The sequence below is a fragment of the Tympanuchus pallidicinctus genome, unplaced genomic scaffold (assembly GCF_026119805.1).
Source record: "Tympanuchus pallidicinctus isolate F22 unplaced genomic scaffold, pur_lepc_1.0 scaffold7, whole genome shotgun sequence".
In the NCBI taxonomy this organism is placed as follows: Eukaryota; Metazoa; Chordata; class Aves; order Galliformes; family Phasianidae; genus Tympanuchus; species Tympanuchus pallidicinctus.
In genome coordinates this window covers 9,561,920-9,586,079 of record NW_026294791.1, presented here as the reverse complement: position 1 = coordinate 9,586,079, position 24,160 = coordinate 9,561,920, and the positions used below count along the sequence as shown (strand labels likewise).

The following is a 24,160-nucleotide window of genomic DNA, read 5'->3' as shown; positions in this document are numbered from 1 at the left end:
GTGCGGCGGGGCGGGCTGCGGGGCGGGGCGGAGCGGCGGGACGGGCGGACGGACGGACGGAGGGAGGCGGGGAGCGCTGCTGCCCTGCGCCCGCTGCCGCAGCCATGGAGCGGAGGGCGGAGGCGCCGCCGCCGCCGCCGCAGGGCCTCGACTTCACCGTGGAGAACGTGGAAAAGGTGAGCGCGGGGCTGGGGGCGGCGGATCGGGCGCGGCGCGGTGACGCTGTCACCGATGTCGGTCTCCCGCCGCGGTGTGGCCGCGGCGGGGCGGTGCGCGCCGTGCCCGCTGCCCGAGGGAGGGAGATGATGAGGCAGAAATGGGAGCGGGAGGCAGGGCTGTGCCGAGCATCCTTCGGGGCTGGAGCGCGGGTTGGTGGGGGAGAGCTCTCGGAGGGTGCGAGGCGCGGTGGTGCCATCCGAACCCCGCTCCGTGCGGCCCCGCTGCGGCTGCGCTGCTTCCAGAGAGACCGGGGCCGCTGAGACTGGGGATGCGGGAGGCTGCTGGGAACCCGAATCTGTCTGGGGACCGAGCAGGGCGCCCGGGGAGGAAAGGCTTCCCATGGGCGATGCTGGGAGTGATGGAGGCTGAGGGCGTAGCGGTGAAGGGCGCGCAATGAGGAACGCAGCTCCCCGCAGCTCCCCAGCTTTATGGGCGCCCAGAGTCTCGACCCTCTGCGGGTCCCCGGGCAGCGCGAGGCAATCCCGGGGCCCTCGTTTTGCCTTGATGGGAACGGAGCTTCCTGCCAAAACGCTGCCCGCTGCACGGTGGTGGGAGCATCACAGGGGCTGGCCCCATCGCAGCTGGCCTGGGGATGTGTCACACCGGTGCCGGGTGCCTTCTGCCTTTGTGGCTGCAGGTGTCACAGCCCGCATCCCCCTGCTAGCAACACAGAGCTCAGCCCCAAGCGTTAGCCCCTGTGTGCAAAACGCCACAATAATGCTATGTTCTGTGGCTTAATCCGTGTGCAGGCAGGGCTGCAGGATCGTTTTGCCTCCAACCTCCCTCTGCTTCAGCAGGCGATGACTGCGCCTTTGTCTGCACTGGCACGGGAGGGTGGGCAGTGCCGGGGGGTAAAGAGGCATGGGAGCGGGCAGATATGCCCTCTAGGATGCTCTGCTCCCATCCCCCTCCCTGAGCCCTCACAGCCTCAGCTTTGCCATCGCCTTGACATCTGCAGGAGATGCAGCTGTTGGTCGTGGGGATGGAGAGAGAAAAATGCAGGGTGGGAGCAGTAGGAACCCAGAGGCCGAGCATCAAGGAGCCCTCCCTGTGTCATTTCAGGTGGAGAGTTCTTGTACAAATAGGGCAGAATTGGGCTCTTGCTGGGGGCTGGGCTGGTGGGAGGGTGGTGGGCAGAGCCACGTTGTCAGAGTTGGTACTGACAAATAAATGATGTTCTGCCGGCCTGGGCTTCTCTGCCTCTCAGATTTTGTGCACGGCTCTATTAATAACACTGAATAGTGATTAAAGTCAGGGTTTGGCTCGGCGCTGAGTCAGGCGCTGTGAGCACTGGGGTGGGAGCGGGGTGAGGGGTGGGTGAGCTCCCATGGCAGAAGTCAGAGCATCTCCAGGTCTCCATGATGCGTGGCATCCTGCCATAGGCAGAAGGTGACATGGCCCCTGTGCCCAGGGATGGCTCTGGTGGCTGCCCCTGGGAGATGCTGAGGCTGATGGGGCAGCAGTGCCTGTGAGGATGTTAGGGGCTGAGGGGGGAACGTTCCTGTAAAATTGAAGGAAGAAAGGAGTCGTATTGTTGGCTGTGAAAGCAGATCTTTGCTGCAGACAGTAGGTTCCCCTCAGAACCAACCGTGATTGAACACTTTGCTCCTTCCTGTGCCATGATGTTGGGCAAACAGAGGCACACTGTGCTTTCCACCGCTCTGCTGTGTTGTGCTTCACTATCACAGAGCTTCTGGTCATCAGTGACCTGCAGTGCAGGGGTGGCACAGGGACTGGGAGCCTCTCTAAGTGCTTATGAGCTGGTTCCTGGGGCAGTGAGAAGAGCTAAGAAGTGAAGAACAGAGTCCATCCTCGCAGCTCAACCTTGACTCTGCATTCTGAGTCTCTTTCCAAGTGCTGATCAGCCATTGCTCATGCAACCTCAAGGCCCCACTACTGCTGGCGGTGGCAGCTGCCCCGGGGTTTTGCACAGAGCAGGGTGAGCTCAGGGCTGCCATGTTTGTATCTGGGCTGGGGACCACACAGCTCTCTGCAAGGAGATAACTGCCACTAAGCAGCAGGAGGACAGCCCAGACTGCTTTGAGGCTGCAGCATCGCCTCTTCTGCCAGGCTGGGGGTAAAGAGCGGCCAAAGCAGCAGCACGTTTATACTGGGAGGGAGGAACACACACGGCTTTATTTCCTATCTGTTATCCTCCATGCTTCAGCAGGCGGCTGCTTTCTGCTCAGGCTCCCCTGCCATTTTGGGGGGAGGATGGCGGCTCTGCGGGGGGAGGCGGGCTGATGTTCCCTGCGCTCGGCAGCGACAGAGTAATGGCTGTGCTGCTGCAGGCCTGGAGCGAGCGTATGGCTGGAAAGCAGGGCAAGAGGCTGCAGAGGGAAGCACCGCGGCTGGAGGAGGCTAAGAAATGATGATGCTGCCCTGGGTGCTGGACACCGAGCATGTGCATGGGCTGTTTTCATTGCTTGGTTACCTCTGCTGGCAGCAAATCAGCCTCTGGAGATGCAGTGTCTCTGCAGGGGAGCAGCAGGCGGCACACTCGGTTTATGGGATCCTGGCATCCTGCACATGGTGCTGATGGCACCTCTCTGCTGGGCACCAGCTCCTGGTGAGAGCCTGTTTTCATTTGGCACTCTGAACTTACAGGGCAACTGCTTGGGCCTACACTGGTGCTGGGCTTGGAGCAGCTGCTGCAGCTTCTCTTCCTTGCTGGTGCCACGGTGTGAGCTGATATCCATTGTCTGTGCTTGGCAGGAGCAATGCTCAGGCTGCTCCCCACCGCGCCTCCCAGAGGGACCAAGCGGGAGCTGTGATGCTGTGGGCAAGCTTCTCCGGTGGCTGACACCACTCTGGGAGCTGGAGTCCAACAAGGCTCTGACCACTGCTTTTTAGAGCAGGGAGGGCCCATAATAACAAGCCTGAATTATTTTCAGCCAGGCAGAGATGGTGTTGGAGAAAGCTCATTCTCTGGCCAAAGGGCAGAGCTGACAGCCTGACTGTTTACCAGGTCTCATGTTACAGGTCTAATTGCAGAAAAGGCAGGTCTGGTGTCAGCCAAGCTTCCAAATCAGAATGCACAAAGCCTTCCCATTAGCTGTCGCTGCCCAATTTCATGCCTTCTGCTTCTCTCTCCTGGCACTGAGTTCCCTTCGTCATCTTCAGTGCTTCCTTATGGGCTTGAGTGCTGGCTGGCACAGTGATGTCTGGAGTGCAAGTCAAGCAGCAGCTGGTGCCAAAAGCTGCTGCAGAAGGAGGTCTCTGCCTTTTTTTGCTGGGGATGAGCATGCTTCATGTTCAGATGCCTCCTGCAGAGCATGATTTTAGTCTTTACGCCCATCCTCGAGGATCCTCTGGGGGTTTCCTTGCACTATACAGAGCCCTACAGAGCATACAGGGGGGCATCCTAAGCCAGAGGCCACCCAGGTGAGCCACCATACTGCCTCCTGTCTGTGTAAGGGTGCTCGGGGACAAGAGGAGGAAGTGAGGAAGCCAGCAGGGATGTTCTTCCAGAATGTTCTTCTGCCCTCCAGCAGCTTGCAGCATGACACCCTTCATAGTCTGAATAATTAATATGTTGCATGCTTTGAAGCCTCGTACTGAATTGGAGGTCCATGAGGCACGGCTGCAAGTTGTACCTCCTAATGTAATGTCTCTGTGAGTCTCAAGTGAGGTTGCTGGGAAGCAAGCTAGCAAGCTTTGACAAAGCAAACAAGACAAAGACAATGTGAGGAGGAGATGGTTGGGAATGCAGCCCTGCTGCAGGATGATTCAGGCTGCAGTGGGGGAGCAGGATGCTGGCTTATGTGTAGATGGGGGCCAGGTTCCTGGCCCCAAAAGCAGCTGTTCTTTTAGCATGTCTGCAGGTCCTGCTTGGTAATGAGGTGAGTTGTTTCTGTGATGGGGGGCACTGCTGCCAATGGCTGGCCTTGTCCTCCGGACTATTCATAACCTTCTGCTTTCTCATGAAGAGGTTGTCCTCATTTTCCCCCTCCTAGTCTTAAAAAGAGATGTTTCACAGTGTCCCAGGCAGTGCATTTCTGCAGTGCTCCTGCCATTTTGTCATGCTCTGTGCTCTTGTGCTGGGAAGCAGCATGAGGTACAAGCGCTCGCTTAGGAAGTGTGTTCTTGTGCCCTAGGCTGCCAGCTTTGCATGCTTAAAAATAGGGCTTAAATCCTCTCCTGGGTACAAGAACCACACAAGAATTTGAGAGAGCTTTCAAAGGGGGAGGAGGAAGATATTTGAGATCTGGAGCCAGGATGGGGCTACCAGAAATCCTCTCCACCTGCTGAACTCATGCCCTGGCTTATATTAGGTGCATGGTATCCTGATGAGTGCCATCCCTGCTCCATGCTCCTGGGACGTGCAGTTGATGATTTGAATTGAGCAGTGCTGTGCTGAGCAGGAGAGCTCACTGCTAGAAGATGGAGTTCTGTGAGGTGTGGTTTCTGCTCCCTTCACGTGCTGGTCCTTGTGGTGGCACTGCCTGACTTCTGTCCCTTGGGTCCTGCTACTGGAGGAGCGAGGTGGGACTGTGCTGTGCTGTGGTGATGCTGCTGGGCAGAGACATCTCTTCCTGGTTTTTGCAGAGCTGTGTAGAGGAATGCTCTTCTGCTCCAAGCCATGCACCATTCTCCTTGCTCCTTTGTGCCCATCCTGCCCGCTCTGTAGGATGGCCCTCTGAGAATAAAGCCTCGTGGCTGATGCAGGGCTATGCATGTGAATAACTGAGCTCTGCAAAGCCATAACTAGATCTCTCACTGGTAAGTGCTGTTCTCTTCCATGCAGGGAAGCTGAGTGAGCAGCCTCAGACCATCCCAGGTGGCAGCTATAGGGTTTGATGCCAGCTCCCAGCTCAGCTGTGGCTGGGCGGGCTTGGGAGCACTTCAAAGGGACTTGGAGCAGAGATTAATCCCTGAGCTTATTGACTGTGGTTTTCCAAGCCTGCATAAAACCTGACAGACTGAAACTTCGGCACTGGTGCTGCAGCTGCTTGTGTTGGCAGAGGCAAGGAGGGCTTGGCCACCATTGCTGTGTGGCTTCTGGGCTGGCCTAGCACAGGCACCCCCTGGCAGCCCCAGCAGGGTGAAGGAGAGGATGGAAGATGTCTCATGAAGAGAAATTTCCAGAGTGGGAAGGAAGGGAGGACATTCTGTGGGTCCTGCTGCTGTGGGTCTTATCTCCACCCAGCCTCGTGGTGGGCTGCTGGCTGCCCTGTCCTTGTGCTCCTCTGGGCCCAGGACAGGGCCGTGCTCCTTGGCTGTCCTGAGGTGCTCGCTCTCTCTTCCAGGCTCTCCACCAGCTGTACTACGACCCCAACATCGAGAACAAGAACTTGGCTCAAAAATGGCTGATGCAGGCGCAGGTGTCCCCGCAGGCCTGGCACTTCAGCTGGCTGCTCCTCAACATGGACAAGGTGCCCGAGATCCAGTACTTTGGCGCCAGCGCCCTGCACATCAAGATCTCCCGCTACTGGAACGACATCCCGGCCGACCAGTACGAGAGCCTCAAGTCCCAGCTCTTCACCCACATCACTCGCTTCGCCGGTGGCTCCAAGATCGTGCTGACCAGGCTGTGCGTGGCGCTGGCTTCGCTGGCGCTCAGCATGATGCCCGAGGCCTGGCCCTGTGCCGTGGCCGACATGGTGCGCATGTTCCAGGCCGAGGACTCCAACGTGGACGGGCGGGCACGCTGCCTGGCACTGCTGGAGCTGCTGACGGTGCTGCCTGAGGAGTTCCAGACCAGCCGGCTTCCCCAGTACCGCAAGGGCCAGGTGCGCAGCGTCCTGGCGCAGGAGTGTGGCTCCGTCTTCCCCTTGCTGGAGCAGCTGCTGCAGCAGCAGGACTCTCCGGGCTTCATCAAGCAGAAGGTGTTGAAGTGCTTCTCCAGCTGGGTCCAGCTGGAGATCCCTCTGATGGACTGCGAGAACCTGATCCAAGCAGCTTTCACCTCCCTGCAGGACCCGGAGCTCTTTGATACAGCGGTAGAGGCGGTTGTCAATGCCATTTCCCAGCCGGATGCCCAGAGGTAAGGGCAGCTCTTCCTACATGCTGCTCCCGGGCATCTACAGGGGAATGGAATAAGCAGGAGAAACCTCAGTCATTTTCTAGCTACTGTTGGCCCTGGAGATAATGATGGTTTGGAAGAGGGAGAGGTTATAAGCAACTGTATTCTGCTGGTCTCACATGGTTGGTGCTGCAAGGCTTTGCACCACAGCTGACTAGTGGGCATCTTTGTGTTTTGCATGTTATTGCTCCTGCCCACCATGCTAGAGAGCTTTCCCAGGGGTATGGGCTGGGCTAGTATAGCGGTGCTGCTCACAGGTTGCCTGGCATGCTGTGGGGACCAGAACATGTGATTTGAGCACTGCTTGTACCAGGTTTGAGCAGCAGCACCCAGGATCCCCAGCCCTCCTTCAAGCAGTAAGGGCGCAGTCACAGCCCCTCTCCAGCAGGCATGCTCGTTTCTCTGGCTCCTTGTGCTGGGCTCTGTGGCCCTGATGTGGGGGCGGCTGCCCTGGCTGCAGCCAGAGATGCTTCTCTGTCTTGTGCTTCAGGCTGAACCAAGGAGCATATCTGATGCAGAGATAATAAAACCATACCTGGCTGTCTTCTCCCTGCCTCTGACTCCAGCAGCTCAGTCCAGCTGTGTGCTCAGCCTTTGTTTGTGGCTACCCAGAGGTGGTCCTTCAGCTCAGTGCAATGGGACTCTGAGCTCGTTGGCTTGGCTACATTGTCCAAGTTGCTGTTGGCTCCTAGGACCGATGCCCATAGAAGAGAAAGTGCATCTCCTCCTGCTCCATCGGCCACATCTCCTGGCTGCTTAGCAACCTTTTCCATCCCCGCCAAGAGGAGGGCTTAGCTGAAGCTGTGCTGAGTGTTGCATCACGCAGACTCCAACCCTCTGCGGCGGTGCGGATGCTGCTGCAAATGCCGGCACTGAGCCTTGCCTTGGCTGACTGCCTCTGGCATCCATGGAGGTGTGCTCTGCAGTGGTAGAGGTGCTGCTGCTGGTCATGACCAGTGTCAGCGTGCAAAGAGGATTTTGATGCATTGCTCTGTGTCGGGTGCTCACCCCACCACTTCCTCCTGTCCTCCCCCCAGGCAGCTCTGTCACTGATGGCAGAGCTCCCCCCTCTCTGAATATGGGGACAGTGGGGCCATTGTCACCAAGCTGCCCTGCCAGGCAGCGTGTGGTGCGGCTGGCCGCATCAGTGGGGGCATTGGCTGCGGGGGGGCTGGCTGGAGCAGGGCTCTGCTCCCTGCTGAGGTCCTGGGTGTCTTTTCAAGACAGAGCCAGGGGCAGGGACCCTGCATTTCTCCTGAGCTCACCCCGGTGCCAGCAGTCCCGCCTTCTGCCTTTGTTGCTCAGCTACAACATATCCAGCTCCTCCTGAAGCCCCCGAGGGAGGCTCCCGACCTTTCTCTCTCTTTTCTTGACAGTCTCAGAGGCTCACACTGCTTTTCAGCTGCTCTCTTCCTCCCCAGTCTTTTGCCTGCTCCCTGCCACACAGAGCATTCTTGATGCCATCCTGCTGCCTTGCCCCCTGCCACCCAACCTGTGCTTTGGGTTTGTCCCTGGATTCCCCCTTCGTGCTCCTGCAAAAGAAGGACAAGGTTTGTTTCCCTGCCCACGGGGTGTTTGTTCCAAGGCTGGATGCTGTCCTTCTGTTGTGATGCACTGGGAGCTGGCAGCTGCAGGCCCTTGATGCACACTATTGCTTTCTGGAGCAGTAGGGCTCTTGAGTCATAGATGGGCAGGCACCAAGATTTTGTTGCATCTCTTTGGCAGAAGAGACTTGGGCTGGATTTTCTGTCTCATTTGAAGATTATCCTCAGGCTAAGCGGGTCAGAGAGCCGGGCTGCACATGCTGGAGCAGAGCTTCAGCACTGGGTGGTGGTGGAGAGTGGGGAGGGGGCTTAATGGAGGGGGTAAGTTGTGCAGCACCAGGCACCACCTGCAAGAAGCAGAGTGCTGCTCAGCATCTGGCACTGGACCCCTACAGAGGGGTTTCACTGTAAGAGTTTTCTGAGAGCCTCATTAGAAGCAGATGCATAATAGGTTGTGGATTTTCTGGGTTGTTTTTTTTTTTTTTTTTGTGAGGACTTGGCTTAGATTTGGGTCATGAGGAATCAGGTTGTTCCACATGAGCTGCCCATGTCCCCCCTCAGCTGGTCACAGGAGCTTTTCCCCATGCACCGTGCTGTGGTCTCTCTCTGATAAGGGTTGGAGAGGGTTGTGGGAAGAGCAGGAGTTGCTGGTCCCAGAGAGGAAGCACAGGTTTGGGAAATGACCGGGCAGACTCACATAAATATCAGTTCAGCTGCTAAATACAAAGATAGCAAATCTTGCCCAGGAGAACTACACAGATGGCAGGAAGGGAAGGGGAATAGGTAAGGAGATGTCACTGTGTGACTGACATGTTCTCCATCCGCACCATAGCACTGTGTTCCTGCACTGCTGTGTACGTCATTCACAGTGCTCCAGAGACCTGGAATTGATTAATGCTTCAGCAGCCCTTCCCCAGGAGCTTTTTCCAGGAGGAGGGGGGCAGAGAAGGAGGAGGTGGCCCTCGCAGTACAGCCCAGTGCAGGAGCTCCGGTGGAGATGTTCTTGCATCTTCTGCTGGCCCAGAGCTGTGAGCTGCTGCCACCAGCATGGCTTTGTCCCTCTGCCGGTGGCAGCTGATAGATCCATTTACTGCTAATGAGCGGCAGGAACAAGGACAGCCCGCTGCAGTGGGATGGACGTGCAGCTCTTAGTGCCATCAGCTGCTCCCCAGGGGAGGGCTGGCACTGCAAGCTGCAAGTGCCTCCTGCTCCCCGCAGCCTCGCCCCTGTGCGGCAGGGAGCTGCAGCTCCAGATAACACGCCTCGCCGGGCAGGTAACTGACAGCCGGCTGATGAGCCTCCAGCACAGCCGCTCTCCGGGGGCCCTGGGCTGCGTTTCACCTTCCCTGCCTCCTTGCTCGTTGCCTTGGTTACAATCGCTTAGGAGGGGAGGCTGATGTGAGCGAGGCTGCCTGGAAAGGGAGATCAGGGGAGCCCTGTGGGATGCAGCCAGTAGAGGGGGCTGGGGCCATGCGGTGGGGCTGGCATGGATCCTGCAGCAGGAGGAGCCCCTGCTGGGGTCACACAGGTTCACAGTGGCAGCTCTGGATGTGAGCAAGGAGGTGACAAACCCAAAGAGCTGCCCAATGAGCTGATTGTGGCAGTGACAAACCACTGCTGGCCCAGGTGTGCTGAGAGGAGTGTCGTGGAGCCTTGGTGTGACGAAGGATTTGCACGGGGCTAATGCAGAGTGATGGCAGAAGTGATGCGGAGTGATTGCAAAGGCTCCAGGAGCTTCAGCTGCTTGTCTTCTCCCAGCCATGCCACCAGTTGGAAGAAGAGGTCATGGAGCAGTAAAGCCTCGCGGATGTGTCCTGCTCCACAATGCAGCTTTGTGGCTGGGAGCTCTCGGAGTTGTCAGGCGGGGTGACAGACAACACCTGGCACTGATCAGGCTGTGCTTGCAGGTATGTGAACACCCTCCTGAAGCTCATCCCCCCAGTGCTGGGGCTGCAGGAGCAGCTGCGCCAGGCGGTCCAGAGCGGGGACATGGAGACGTCGCACGGGATCTGCCGCATCGCTGTGGCCCTGGGGGAGAACCACTCCCGGTGAGTGCTGTCCCTCTGCCCCTGGTGTATCACCACACCTGTAGTGCTGGTGTGACCGTGCTCTCTGCTCCCCAGGGCACTGCTGGACCAGGTGGAGCACTGGCAGAGCTTCTTAGCCCTGGTCAACATGATCATGTTCTGCACGGGCATCCCTGGGCACTATCCTGTCAATGAAACCACCAGTTCCTTGACACTCACCTTCTGGTACACGCTACAGGTCAGTGACCAAAGGCTTAAGCCAAAAGCAGGAGGAAGTTCACGAATATTGGCCTTGGGGCTCGCTTTACCACCCCTGGTATCCCTTCCACACTTGACTTCTCCCCTCCCACCATAGGATGACATCCTCTCCTTTGAGCCAGACAAGCAGGCTGTGTACCAGCAGGTGTACAGGCCTGTCTACTTCCAGCTGGTGGATGTGCTGCTGCACAAAGCCCAGTTCCCCTCCGATGAGGAGTACGGTTTCTGGTCGTCGGATGAGAAGGAGCAGTTTCGGATATACAGGTGCGGTTGCAGCCAAGGCCCTTCTTTATTTGGGTAGCAGGAGCAGGGCACAGACCTGCCTTTGGGTTGTAGCATGTCTGGGCTTGGGCAGCATTTGGTAACCTCCATGTTCTCTACAGGGTGGACATCTCTGACACGTTGATGTACGTGTATGAGATGCTGGGTGCTGAGCTCCTAAGCAGCCTCTATGACAAATTGGGACGTCTCCTGACCAACACAGAGCAGCCATCCACGTGGCAGGTGAGCAAGTCGGGCACCAGGCTGCTGCCTGCCTGCCCCATGGGGAGCATCATCAGAGGGGGCTGTTCTTTCCACGGAGCAAGAAGGAATGTGAATAGAGATGAAAAATATGATCTCCTTGACATGCAGGCTCTCAAGAGCCTGTTGAAATGGTTCTTCATTTGCATCCCTGTCCTTAGAGCCAGAGGCAAGCTGGAGTTTGACCTCGGTCCTTTACCACTCTGTGTCTTGTGCCGCTGTGGCACAGCAGAAATGCTGGATTCCTATCCTTTCTGCATTGCCACTCTGCCGGTCACCATGAGCCCTTGACCAGAGGAGAGGCTTGTGTGGGGTACCCAGGTTTGCTGTCAGTGCCTGCAGAGTGCAGTGCTGAGATATGATGCAGAGCCTGGAGCAGAGTGCAGGGGAAGCACAGGGTCCTCTGTCCCGCAGGCTAGTAGGCATGTGTCTGTTCATCTTGGCATCCCCATCAGCTAGCCATTGCTATCAGACTCTGGTGGCTAAAATACTGCCTTGTTATACCCTGATGACACCCTGGTCTGGGGTGGGCCATGTCCCCTGTCCTGAAGCCTGGTGTGCCTATTGGCTCTGCCCGTGCAACTATCTCCCCTCTCCCAGCATCCTTGGTCTCTGCTGCTGGTTCCTGAGCAAGTGCCAGGGCAGGGGCTGGGGGATGGCTCTGGGGTCTAACAAATGGCTCTGTCTCTCTCCCTCACCCCAGCACACGGAGGCCTTACTGTATGGTTTCCAGTCCATCGCCGAGACCATTGATGTGAACTACTCTGATGTGGTGCCAGGGCTGATCGGCCTCATCCCCCGTATCAGCATCAGCAACGTGCAGCTGGCCGACACGGTCATGTTCACAATCGGTGAGGCTCTTGCTCATGCGCAGGTTGGGGTGGGAAGAATCCATCCAGGGTTGCTTTTGCATAGCTCCCTGCCTCCCCTGCATGCCCATCCTTCTTGCCACAACAGTAGAAAGCAAACTGAGCAGCCCACTGTATGAGGACCGAGGGTCTGGCTGCTGCAACGTGGTCTGACCCTGTCTGTGTGCACAGGAGCCCTCTCAGAGTGGCTGGCTGATCACCCTGTCATGATTAACAACGTGCTGCCGCTGGTGCTCCAGGCTCTGGGCAACCCTGAGCTCTCCATCTCCAGTGTCTCCACCCTGAAGAAGATCTGTCGGGAGTGCAAGTATGACCTGCCGCCGTATGCCGCCAACATCGTGGCTGTGTCGCAGGTGAGAGCTGGGAGCTGACAGCTTTATGGCAGCCCTTTCCTCTGTTTGGATTAGAGGGAGTGAAGCAGCAGCTCAGGATATCTTGCTTGGTGTGGGGAGCTGTTGTCTGTACTGTCCCTGGGACGCTAGGAACCCAGTGTCCTCCTATGAATGCACAGTTGTCCCATGGGCTTTCTTGGCTTTGAGATCTGGGACAGATGGGGCTCAGAGTCCCATGACATTTAGGAGGCATTAGGAGGTGAACTGGGCTTGAGGGAGGTGCTGGATCTGCATGGGAGCAGGGAGGTCTTGAGCCTGAGGGACACTATTTCCTTCCCCTGTGGGCAAACAGCGAGGAGCCTACAGTTCAAGATGGTAGGTACTGGGCAAGTACAAGGGGAGAGGGCTGTGGAAAGGGGTTTATTTCACACCTTCTTCAGGAAAACTTCTTTTGCCACTGCTGGAGACTGAGCCCCGGGCTAGAAGACCCGCTGGCCTGATCCAACAGACCATTTCCTGCATCTGTTGCAGCCTGGCTGTTGAAGTCAGTGAAGGGTTAATTCTGGTGGGTCCCCTGCTCCTTTCTGCTGGGAGAACCAAGCCCTACTCGAGTCATCCTGCTGCAAAGCCTGCCTGATCTCAGGGTTTCCCTCCCAGACAGTTGAGCAAGGTGCATGGGGAAGAGATTACTGCAGGATGAGAATTTTGCTCCCTGCCTGTGCATAGCTGTATGCTGCTTGTCCTCCAATTGCTGCTAGTTGTCTTCTGTTTCAGTCCTGTCCCTGGTAGGGAGAAGGCTTTCTGCAGCACTCATTCTCCTTTTTCTTTCTCCTTTTCCCTTTTGTAGGAGGTGTTGATGAAGCAGATTCACAAGGTAAGAGGCACTTTCTCATACTCCTGGATGTTCTGCTCAACTCCATGCCCTTTAGTTGTGCTCACTGAGAATATGTGAGGGATGCCACCATTTGTTAGGCTGTCCTGGAGGAAAGCTCAGCAATGCAGCCAGCTTGGCGTGGCCAGGAATACCTGCTGGCAGCCACCCACTGCTCAGCTAATCTTAGGGCTTTCTCTGCATGTGGGCTGTAGGGGTATATCCTCAAAGAGGGAAGCTCCCACAGAGATGTAACTCTAGCAGTTCCTTCCAGGGATACAGGGTTACAGCTGCAGGCATGTCTCGGAGAGAAAAAGGAGTGAGAGCATGGGGACATGGCCCCTGCAAACAGGAGAGGGGGGATGCTTGACTTCACAGAAGCTGAGACAGCTCTGTGCAAAGAGTGGGTGGTGCTGGCAGGGATGTCTCAGAGCAGTGCCTGCAGCAGGGTAGTGACGTGCTGCTTGTGTCTCTTTCTGACCCAGACAAGCCAGTGCATGTGGCTGATGCAGGCTCTTGGCTTCCTGCTCTCTGCGCTGCAAGTGGAGGAGATCCTGAAGAACCTGCACTCCCTCATCACTCCCTACATCCAGCAGCTGGAGAAGCTGGCTGATGAAACAGTGAGTGCCCTTGTGCTGCTGCCTTCCTCCTGCAGGGCTGCTTCTGTTGGCTATGTCCTTGGGGTGGTGTGTCAAAGCAGCACTCCTGAACATGGGTGGTCTTTCCCCTCACCCCAACACAGGCAGAGAAGTGACAAGCAGTATCCCACTAACCAGACTGAGTTGTGGGCTTTTTGCCCCTTACAGCTAGTCGTCACCAAGAGCTCCTTGGCTCTTGCGAGCTGTGTGTTGTCTGGATCAGCAGCTGCCACCCTAGGGTGGGGCCCACACTTTGTTCCTATGTTGTCCTCTTTTGTGTAATGTCCTACATGCCACCCCAGTGATGGCTGTCTTGACTTGCTCTCTGTTGGAGTGAGCGATGGCATTTGTGAGCATCCTCCAGCATTTCTCTACTAAGAAGTATGGGTGGAAGGACTCTTGGTTCATCCAGGAGGTAGAGAGGAAAGACTAGGACTCAGACTCATTGCAGAGAGCTTCTCTCTAGCACTTTGCTTCTGCAGACGCTGCTCCTCAGGATCACAGGGGCATGACCAGTGCTGAGCAATGCAGTCTGTGTCACACTCTGCCTGTATTTTCTCTGGCAGCCCAATCCCTCCAACAAGTTGGCCATCATCCACATTCTGGGGCTGCTCTCCAACTTGTTCACCACCCTGGATATCAGCCATCATGACGACGACCACGAAAGCACTGAGGTCAAGAAGCTGCCAGTGCAGCAAGGACCCAACCCAGTGAGTACAGCAAGGCTCTTTGCCAAGTCATATGCCCCACTGTTGGTGGCTGGTGGCAGGAGAGTCAGTAAGGGGAGTGAATGGAGAATGCATTGCGTGTCATGAAGATGGTAGTTGGTGCATCCAGGCCGTGTATAGATAGCACTGGACCTCCTGTCCCCAGTGCTCTGAGACCAATTCTTTTCATCCTTCTCATTCTTCCCAGGTGGTGGTTGTTCTGCAGCAGGTCTTTCAGCTCATACAGAAGGTCCTGAGCAAGTGGCTGAATGATGCCCAGGTGGTGGAGGTAATTGGGATCCTCATTGTTACTGCTCTGCCTGTGCCTTCCCTTGTCTGAACAGAGGATGGCAATGGATGGAAACAGAGTGATGAGACCCCTTTGTAATAGGGGTCACTTTCTGGGTTATTCAGGCCAGTGCTGCTTGTTGCCATCAGCATCATCTGGCTATTGTCCATCTTTTTCCCCAGTGAGCCCTACTCTTCTCCAGTTTAGAGGCTGTGCCATCAACAGAGGAATGAAAGCTGGGGCTACCAGATGCTTATGTTCCCTAACGGAGGAGCTCTGCTCTGACCTGGGACCTGTGTCATCTCTGCTGTCATTTCTCTATCTCACTCAGCCCAGTAAAGTCCAGATAAGCAACTCATTCCTGGCACTGGGGGAAGGCCTTATCGCAATATCTGAGAGCAGCAGTGGAGCGTCCAGTGCAATCTGCTCTAGGTGTCCCTGGTTGGGCAGAGATGTTGAACCAGATGACCTCCAGAATTCTTTTCCAACCTCAAGCATTTATTTGATTCTGTCATCATGTGCTGCAGAGCAGGGTGTCATTTACTAGAGCAGATACGAGCCCTCTTCCTGACTGTTCTCCATGCCTGTTGCTCTGCCAAGCCCTGCCTCATAGGTAGAGGTCTTCCATCACTGTTGCTCATGCTGTCTCTCTTCTCCCACCTCAGTCTGTCTGTGCCATCTTTGAGAAGTCTGTGAAGACCCTCCTGGATGACTTTGCTCCCATGGTGCCCCAGCTGTGTGAGATGCTGGGGCAGATGTACAGCACTATTCCCCAGGCCTCTGCCATCGACCTGACACGACAGGTAAGGACCACGTGGACATGCCAGGGCTGCGGGTCCAGGGAAAGCTGGAAGGGTACAGAGCAGCTTCAGTCCTTCTCCATTGTCTCTTGCAGCTGGTTCACATCTTTGCTCACGAGCCTGCCCACTTCCCCCCCATCAAGGCCCTCTTCTTGCTTGTTACCTCAGTCACGCTGACCCTCTTCCAGCAAGGTATGTGTGATTAACTCCTTGTTGTGCTGGGGCTGTTGTCAGGCTGTTGCATGCATGGATTCTGGAGGCGTCTTTCCAGGAATGGCTGTTCTCACTCCTAGCTAAGCTAATGGGGCCATCTCTTTGTCTTGGATTCATCCCAGCCCTTGGAAGGTGGGTTCCTTCCCTGCAGGGCTGTGGAAATGGGGATCCCCAGTGCGGGGCTGGCAATGCAGGTGGCAGCCCCACTGCTGCACCAGGGTTGGGTGCTGTGTTCCAGGCTAGAGCAGGAGCCCAGGCCCGCTTGGCTGCATGTTTACCAGAAGGTCCTGGGGTTTGTCCGTGGACCAGTGGTGCTTATAGTTGCCAGGAGTCAAGGCCTTGCATAGGCAGCAAGCCATGTGGATGAACGTCTGCAAAACTTTTTCAGACCCTGCTGTGTCCAGTATTTTCACTCAGGGCAGGGCCTCGTGTCTGGCTCGCTGCCTGCATTACTTCCTTGCTATGGAAGGTTAATGGGGTTAGGACAGGCCCCTCCACACTGCAGCTCCAACCAGCCTCCTGGTGACTCACCCTGTGACAGGGATGAGTGCCCTTTGGAGCTGCTGGCTTAGGTCCTTCAACATCCCAGTTACGTGAGCTTCTCACGTTATCAGTAGGTAACATGATGCCTCCCCAGCCCAGGGCTCAGAGTGGGGAATGCTGGAGGCCCTCACTTCCTTGGCACACCATGCTCTGAGCACATCCTGCCATACTCCGGTGTCACTTGAATGGATAACGAGTGAGCCAGGCTTACCCCAAGTTCAAGTCCCTGCTTCTGCCAGTGGCATGGGTGTGTGTTCGTGCAGGTCCTCCTGCCTTGCATTTGAGCAGCAACAAGAACACTGGCAGGAGGAAAGGTTGAGGAGGGCAGCCTGCTGTGTGCCCCAGGCTGCGCTCCCACTCCTGGGCTCCTCTCCATACGGCAGGAGAGGGTGAGAGGCATGAGCCTGCAGGGGCTGAGACGTGTCCATGCAGGGAGTCAGATGGCAAGGTAGGGCGAGTGGTGCTGGCATGGACACCTCTGGGCACCGGTTGGTCTCTGGATGTGAGTCTCGAGGAGCATTGGGTAACGGGGTGGGAGAGTGGCTGTGCCAGGGGTTCCCGTGCAGCTGGCGCTGATGTCGAGCATGTGCACGCCTGAGCCCGGCTGGGCCTGCCGAGCATTTGCTGAGGTGTTGTCGTTCACTTGCAGTTACCTTCCAGGACCAAACGGTGCTCTGAAGACACCCGCTCAGTCCCCACAATGCAAAAGCTCTAATTCTCCTTGTGGAGATGGTGCCCAGCTAGCCCCTGCTCCTCCTCTTCCTCCCCAAGGACACGAAGATCTCCTCCTTGGCTCTGCAGCACCCAGGTGCTGGCTGGAGACCCTGGGGCTTCAGACCCTTTCCTTTGCGGTTTCTTTCTGTTCTTGGGTTCTCCAAGTTTCATGATTTTTTTGTATGTTTTGTTTCTTTAACTTGCTTCAAGCTGCTCATGTTGCCCATCCCCTCTCCTACACACCCCTTCTCCCTTACACTCCTGTTTTCACTTGTAAATTCTTTCTGTATCACATAACTATATGATGTTGAGTTGCTGTTTGTATGATTTTTCTCTTAAGTTACATCTTTATTATATTTTAGGGCCCAGGGATCATCCTGATATTGTTGATTCATTTATGCAACTCCTGGCACAGGTGTGTTTTAGTTTCTTATTCATTCACTTTCTGTTCTCTCTCTTTCTCTTTTTAATTCAATTTAAACCTATTTTTAACTTTCTGTTGACAACGTTTTTTTTTTCCTTTTAGTTGAATATCGAGTTTCTCCATCTGTTTCCGTGGAAGTTGAAAACAAAACATTCTCCTTTAGTTCTGGGTTCGCACCATCCCCAGGGCAGTGCCCTCCTTCAGCCCCCAGCTGCCACCCCCTTGCCTGGCCTGGGGGCACAGCAGAAGCCAGCTCCAGGGGCTTTGGGCTGCTGCCACGGTCATGCTCGGGGGGGGGGGCAGAAAATTAGAGCATAAAGGGGTTGTGGTCCTACTGATCTGCCTGCCCTGCGATGCATCCTGCAGAGCTGGGACAGGCGGACCTGGCTGGCTGTTCCTGCAGCCTTACTGAGCTTGGCACTGTGCTGTGTGGCCACCAGGTCCTGCTCTGGACCATCTTTTCTGCCGGGACGAGCAACCTGCTTGTGGTGGCACCAGAAGCCCGGGTGCCACCATGCCCTGGCAGCGTTTCGGGGTGGTGGCTGCAGCTCCTGTGCCGCCAGTTTGATGGCGTGCAGCCACGGTTTGTGTCGGGAGGAGTCGCTTGCCAAGACCCCTTTGGTGCAAGGGTGATGGCAAGGGGACAGTGTCTGTGGGGCTGTGGCTGTGCAGCTGTGCTGGGGCTCTCCATGGGGCTACAGCGTGGAGCTGCTGGTGCGAAGTCCTGTTTGCTTGGCAAAGCAGCAGTGGCACTTCTGATGCTGCTGGCTGTGGGTAGTCAGGGTCTGCATTGTGCTGCGTGTGTGTATATACACCTGTTTGGGGTATTAGGAGCCTTGTGTGTTCCAGAGCCTGGTGTCCTTGAAGTCATGTCCCCTATAAGAGCTGCTGGTAGTGAAATGGGAGCTGGCAAAGTCACTTTCTGCTTCATTCCTATAGTGTCCACATTTGACTGTGTGAAGCATGTTAAGTTCATGGGAGATAAACTCCTTGAGGGTATGCAGTGTCTGACCACTGTCCAAGACAGGCTGCTGGGCTGGGTCCAGCTTGTTTTGAGAGTGAGGCTGTTGCTCTGACTCCTCTGATGGCTGCTTGGCCATGTGCCCATCCTGTAGAATGGAGCAGGCCTGGGGCTGGTGAGGGGACAGCTCATCACCAACCCACCTGTGTCCATACATCACACTTTGAACTGCAGATCCTGTTTGTGAATCTCATCTCACAAACCATATTGTAGCATTTTCTTCCCCATTTTTCCTGTTAATAGACATAAAATAATTGAGATCATAGGAAGCATTTGCATATTTTTCTGGTGCCAGTCTTGAGACTTTTAACAAGTTTTTGAACATTATTTGAGGATCGGTGAATGGGATTTGAAGCTCGGTGAATGGGATGTGAGGTTTCTGAAGATGTCTTTCCCCTGCTGCTCAGACAGGTGAGGCCTCAGCTCCAACACAATGCTTCTGTAGATCCAGACTAGAGAGCACAGGGAATGGTATCCAGAAAGATCAGCAGAAGGTGAGAAGGAAAACTGGAGGAGATGCATGAGTCTTCAGATGTGTAAAACATAAGGCCACAGGCATAGATAAACAGCACTTTATTTTGAATGCAAGAAACAGTAATGGGAGGAGGTCATGGAAAAGGATTTGGGTTAGACGGTAGGAGGTGTAGCTAACAGCAAGGGGAAGCACTGACAGGTCGCCTGGGGAGCTGCTGTAGGAGGGCTTACAGGATTCTCAGTAAGCCCATTGCTCCTGGAGGGCACCAAGAGGTGATCCTGCCTTGGGGAGTGAGGGACTAGTCACCCCTCCAAGGTTGTTTGCTGTGTCCTTGGGAGGTACTGAGTTTTTCTTTAGCTTGGGATCCTTCTCCTTCTGGTGACAATCATGCTGCCAGTCCACCATCTCCAACAGCAGCCCAAGACCCCATGTTTCCTTGGGCTTTTTACTCCAGCAACCTCACAGAGACCAAAAACTCCCTATGCCCTTCCTCTCCACTCACATGTGGGACTCCTTCTAAGGTTTCCTTCCCTCCCTGAGTCTGTGGCTCTCCCAGGGCTGAGCACCCAGCAGGGTACTGTGAAACACAAGAATGATAAGCAAGAAATGAAATCCTGGCTCTCAGGACTTCAGGGGATGCCTGATAGCAGAGGTGCATCCAGTCTCACCACAACACGTTCTGCTTTCATAAAGCTGTTTCTAGAGTCTGTCCTCCCTAGGTCTTGCATCACTCTGTGTCTTTTTTGTGAATTTATGAGGTGGATACTGGAGTTCCAGCCAGTTACTTCCATCTTGCCAGCCTTGCGAAGAAAAGGGACGTGTCCCTCTGTCTCCTGCTTGCTCGAACTTCTGATACCTGCACATCAGCCTTCAGTCATGAGTGTGCAGGGAGCTGTCAGTGTGTGACTTAAGATCTCAGCTGACTTTTTGGCATATTTATCTGGGCTCAACTGCAGCCTGAGTCTGCCCAGTTTGTGCAGCTGATGACTTTGCCAATGTGTTAATTTGTGATCTGCTCCCGATGATGTCTGGCAGATCACAAGACCATGCTGGTTTAAATCAAGTGTCGTATGGATACTGGAGTCCCTGGAGTTATTCTTAGTACTCATAACCAAGTATAAATTAACCAGCCTTCCATAAGCCTTTGCTGAGCTGTGCTGGCACCCTTTGGGGTGGCCAGGCTGAGTGCAGGATGAAGCGAGGAGCATCAGTGATGTGTTTGTGAGTTCTTGCCTGGCTTCCACCCAGGAGGTACCACTTGCGCATGCTTGTGGTCATCCTGAGACAGGATTTGGTGGAGTGCACACCGCAGCCTGGCTCTTCCTAGGCTGCACGATCTCCAAACCATGATAGCTTATGTTGGCTCTTGGCTCAGGACAGTTTTCATGTCCAGCAGGAGCTGCTGGCTGGAGGCAGTGCCGCAGGCTGTGGGAACAGCACTCTCCAGTTCACCTCCCAGTGGCTGCCAGTGCTTCCACCCAAAGGCATGCAGTTCACCACCATTGTGGACCTCCGTAGCACCCTGGCAGTGTCTCCAGGGGCAGAATGTGCCTCGCTGGGCAGAAGATGTGGGACTTTCTTTGCCTGCCCATGCACTGTCCTCCAGCTCCTCCTTGCCTGTGCACGGTTATTACCTCCTGAGGCAGTGTTCCTTCCTAAGCTGGAGGTTCTACTCTATCAGGTGTGTACTTAGGGAAGATATGTTGGTCCTGGACGTGAGGAGAGTGCTCTGGAGCACTGCAGGAACCAGCTGTGCAGCACATACTATCCCTTGGCTGTGGGAGGAGCGCAGCTTGGTGGCCTCCCATGTCCCCAGGTACAGAAGAGCTGCTCTTCAGACCTCTCTGCAGGGTGTCCCAGCTCCACAGAGGAGAACCACGCTGTCCAGCCTGCAAGACCTACCTCCACAGCACCCGCTGCAGAGGACAGGGGGGATGTTTCCAGTGTGAAACATCTGCAGACCTGTCCTCATCCCAGAGCCGCACTGGCAAGAGACGTGGAGGACAGACGAGCTGTTAGAAGCCCCATGAAGAAGTGAGATTCTGCTGAGAAGAAGTAGCTGTGCCTACCCAGTGTGGCTTCCTCGTGGAGCAACTCCACAGGTTTCCATCTCTGTCTACATTAGATGTGTACACATGCCTGGATTGAGCTCGCATGCTGTGCTCCCTTGGTGGAGATGTCCTGCAGGAAGGAGTCCTCTTGTATCAGAGCACATTCACTCATGGTACTCACCAAGCCAGGAGCAGGTGCTACAGAGGGCCCACAGGAGTGCCTGGACACCTCTGGCTACTGAAGGCCAACTTGGCTAGGAGAAACACCATGCAGGTAGGTGGATTTGGTAACCTGAGCATGTTGGAAGACTTGTGCCAGCTGAACAGCTTTGCAGAATGGAGGAGTTGATGACTGCGTGGTGGCACCAGAGCCAGGCACCCTTGGCAGTATGCTGCTGGGGACAGCCAGGTGGCTTTAATGGATTGAAATGACAACATATCTTGTGTGTGTTTGTCCAGTATGGGGCTGAGCAGACTGCAGCAGAGCAGGGAGTGGGTGCGCAGCCAGCTAGCAGGCTGTCCTTGCAGTGAGCATGTGGGACAGGCTGTATATACACACACAGGCATAATGCAGCCCCTCGTCTCTCCAGTGAAGGCCACTGCTTGCATCTAGCAGGCAAGCAGTTCCCAGTGGCTGCACCACCTCTGTTGGGTATACAATGACTTTTGCGCCCAATCTGTCTCATCTCTTGCAGCGTGTGATGCAGAGTCAGAAAGGAGAAGGGGTAACCCTGAAACTTGCCAAGCTTCCTGCTGTCCAGTTATGTTCCCTGCAAGGGGTCAGTGGCCAAGGGTTTTCCCTAGAGGAGAAGGGGGACATAAGTCTGTTTGGCTCCAGGAGGGCTGGGTAGCTGTGGGCAGATGGCACTGAGCACTGCTGGCTGATGGCTGTCCATGCTTTCACACTGTGGAACAAGTTTGGAGGGCAGCATGCAGCTCAGCCCATGGAACAGAGACTCCACTCCTGGCTCTCAGACTCTTGGGAAGAGCTGTGGCTGCTGTTCCCACTGTTGCAGTGACAGTGGGAGAGGATGTATGATTGTCGTCCCCTGTGCCAGCCAATAGCGAGCAGAAACCCACCCAAGGAGCAGCAGGAACAGGCTGAAATGTTTTTGTCCTGTACTGCCCTGTTCTGGCATAGCAGGGACCAAGCCCAGCAGTGGTCCCATTGTGCCAGAGCTCAGGTTGTTCCCAGCAGTGGTGGAGTAGCTAAGCCACAGCAACTGGTGGGCTCACCAAGTGGCAGAATAAACCCAAAGTTTTTGGTCTCACACCGGCTGCTCGTGAATTGCCAAGCAGTTTCAGCATCTCATTCCCTCTACTGCTCTGCAGCAAGAGCAGAGCAAGTTGTTGGCCTAGGCTGGAGTCAAACAAAATGTGTGTCATTGAAATTGATGGCTGTGACCTCATGAACACTGGCAGTGAGAGGACCAAGCCAGCAGGGGCTGTTATATGCTGGGACTGCCTCCGCCTGTTCTGGGACAGGATGCCTCTGTCTGTGTCTGAAGCATTTGTGCATATACCACCTTAGTATCTATCCTCATGTCTTGGGGTCAGAGCTCCCCAAATGCAAATGGCCTTTGGATGTATGATTGGTGTTTTCTTGGGGAGAAAAGCGACCGTTTTCCTTCTGTACTGTGTGAATCTGCTGTTACCATGTATGTGCCCAGGTAAGTGTGCATCCAGGCAGAGGCTGTCTGGGGCGCCTGGATCCTTGGAGCCTTCCTGGCTGCTGCTGCAGAGCTGTGTTTATTCTGTCTGTCTGTGTGCCTTGCAGGCTCTGAAAAGGAAGCCAGACCTTTTCCTGTGCAGCAACCTGGACGTCAAGGCAGTATTTCAGTGTGGTGAGTACTGGTTCACACAGGCACACGTGGTTCACACAGGCACCTGCTCACCATCCCTGTGCAGAGTCCAGCCTGCTGCTCCTGCAGCTCTGTGAACACAGCAGCCAGGGACTGGGAACCGGTGCTGGTTTGGGATGGTGTCTGAGAGCTCTGGCCACTCACCTGAGTGCTTTGTGTCTGCAGGTGTCCTTTCCCTCAAGTTCCCTGAAGCCCCAACAGTGAAAGCATCCTGTGGCTTCTTTGTGAGTATCTTGGCTTCCTCAGATGCATGGGGACTGCATATCATAGGGATACACAGAGTGGCTACAGCCCACCAAGCAGAGCAGGAGCAGGGCTGCGAGTTGCACTGGGCAGCAGCTGCTCAGTGCTTTGGCACTGACTGGGTTGGATGCTGTGTTGCAGACAGAGCTGCTGCCACGCTGCGGGGAGATCGCCCCTGTGGGACAGGTGGTACATGAGAATGGCAAAGTGCTGCTGCAGGCGGTACTGGAGGTGAGTGGTGCTGGCATGGGTGGGTGCACTGGGCGTGATGCTGGGGCAGCAAGCACTGAGCTCAGCTCAGTCCCCTGGTGCATGGTTTAACAGGATCTGTGTGCTCTGTACAGGGTGTCGGTGGCCAGGCCTCCCGCAGCCTCATGGATCACTTTGCAGAAATCCTCTTTGCCTTGAACAAGCATTGCTTCAGCTACCTAAGCATCTGGATCAAGGAGGCCATGCAGCAGGATGGTTTTCCCTCAGCCCGCGTCAGCCCTGAGCAGAAAGAGACCTTCAGCCAGCAGATCCTTAGGTTGGTGTCCCCAGTGCTGTGCTGCAGCAGCTGCAGTATCTTGCACTGCTGTCCCTCCCACCTGCCTCACATCTGTCCCCTCCCTCTGTGTTAGCAGAGAGCGTGTGAACAAGCGGCGAGTGAAGGAAATGGTGAAGGAGTTCACGCTGTTGTGCCGAGGGCTGCATGGCACAGAGTACACAGCAGACTATTGAGCACCCAACCAGGAATGCGGATGGTTTGCCTGGACCAGCTCTTCCCCACCAGGAAGCCCCCGTCTTCCCTGCCCTGCTGCTGCAGTACAGCTCATAGAATAACCTTCCACCTAGACTTAACCTACTCGGGACGCTCCCCAGCTAGACTTGGTGGCCGCATCTCGGTGTCAGCATCTTTGTTCCCCCAGCATGCTCCCCCCTCACAGGGGATGGGAATGCCGGCTGCAGGAGGTGGGGAGGGGGGGCCCAGAACAGGACTGCCCCAGCACAGACTGCCCTTTGCTGCACTGCAGCCAGGCTGCCCACTCCTCCCCGGCACGGCCCTGCGGAGGGGAGGCTGCACAGCAGGGACTGGCTGGGCAGGTGGGCTCGCCCCCTGCTCATTTGTATGTGTGAGGTTGGGAGGGGGGAGGCCCCACACCTAATTATATTAAGGATATTTCTATGCTGTGGCTGTCATCACTGTTGTTACCTGCACTCGGGGACAGCCAAACTGAGGGTGTGGGGTGGTTACATTAAGGTTGATATGCCTACAGGCTCCTGTTCCCCTCTGGCTGGAGCAGGGATGGCAAAACTGGGAGTCTCTACTGTGTGCTGTGCTCTGCTGTCCAGCATGGAGCAGCTCTGGGTTATGCTCCTGCAGTGGGAACTGCATTCCCTCCACACATTGAGGGGCCTTCTGGCAGCACAGAGGATGTGCATGCCCTTTTGGCCTCTGCTCATTTTAGTTTCCTGTTCTCTTAGACAGGCTAGTGTGCAAGGCTGCAATCCCAAGGTAAGCCTTGTGATATGT

At 55.6% G+C, this 24,160-nt stretch overlaps 1 protein-coding gene across 3 annotated transcripts; it reads left to right on the top strand.

Moving 5' to 3' along the window:
- Positions 1-35: 35 nt before the first annotated feature.
- Positions 36-23,815, top strand: IPO13 (importin 13). 3 transcript variants are annotated; one of them, XM_052666117.1, is made up of 20 exons: positions 36-176; positions 5,469-6,205; positions 9,696-9,836; positions 9,912-10,053; positions 10,171-10,337; positions 10,457-10,577; positions 11,299-11,446; positions 11,636-11,817; positions 12,644-12,670; positions 13,153-13,287; positions 13,872-14,015; positions 14,221-14,301; positions 14,967-15,104; positions 15,197-15,293; positions 16,934-16,986; positions 22,320-22,386; positions 22,570-22,628; positions 22,789-22,878; positions 22,992-23,173; positions 23,271-23,815. In XM_052666117.1, the coding sequence occupies exons 1-20, from the start codon at positions 105-107 to the stop codon at positions 23,365-23,367; spliced, it is 2,880 nt and encodes a 959-aa protein (XP_052522077.1). In that variant the 5' UTR covers positions 36-104; the 3' UTR covers positions 23,368-23,815. The 3 variants fall into 3 exon arrangements, with proteins under 3 accessions (XP_052522077.1, XP_052522076.1, XP_052522078.1); XM_052666116.1 differs by having other exon boundaries at positions 23,268-23,815; XM_052666118.1 differs by lacking the exon at positions 36-176 and adding an exon at positions 4,975-5,347 and having other exon boundaries at positions 23,268-23,815.
- Positions 23,816-24,160: the final 345 nt, after the last annotated feature.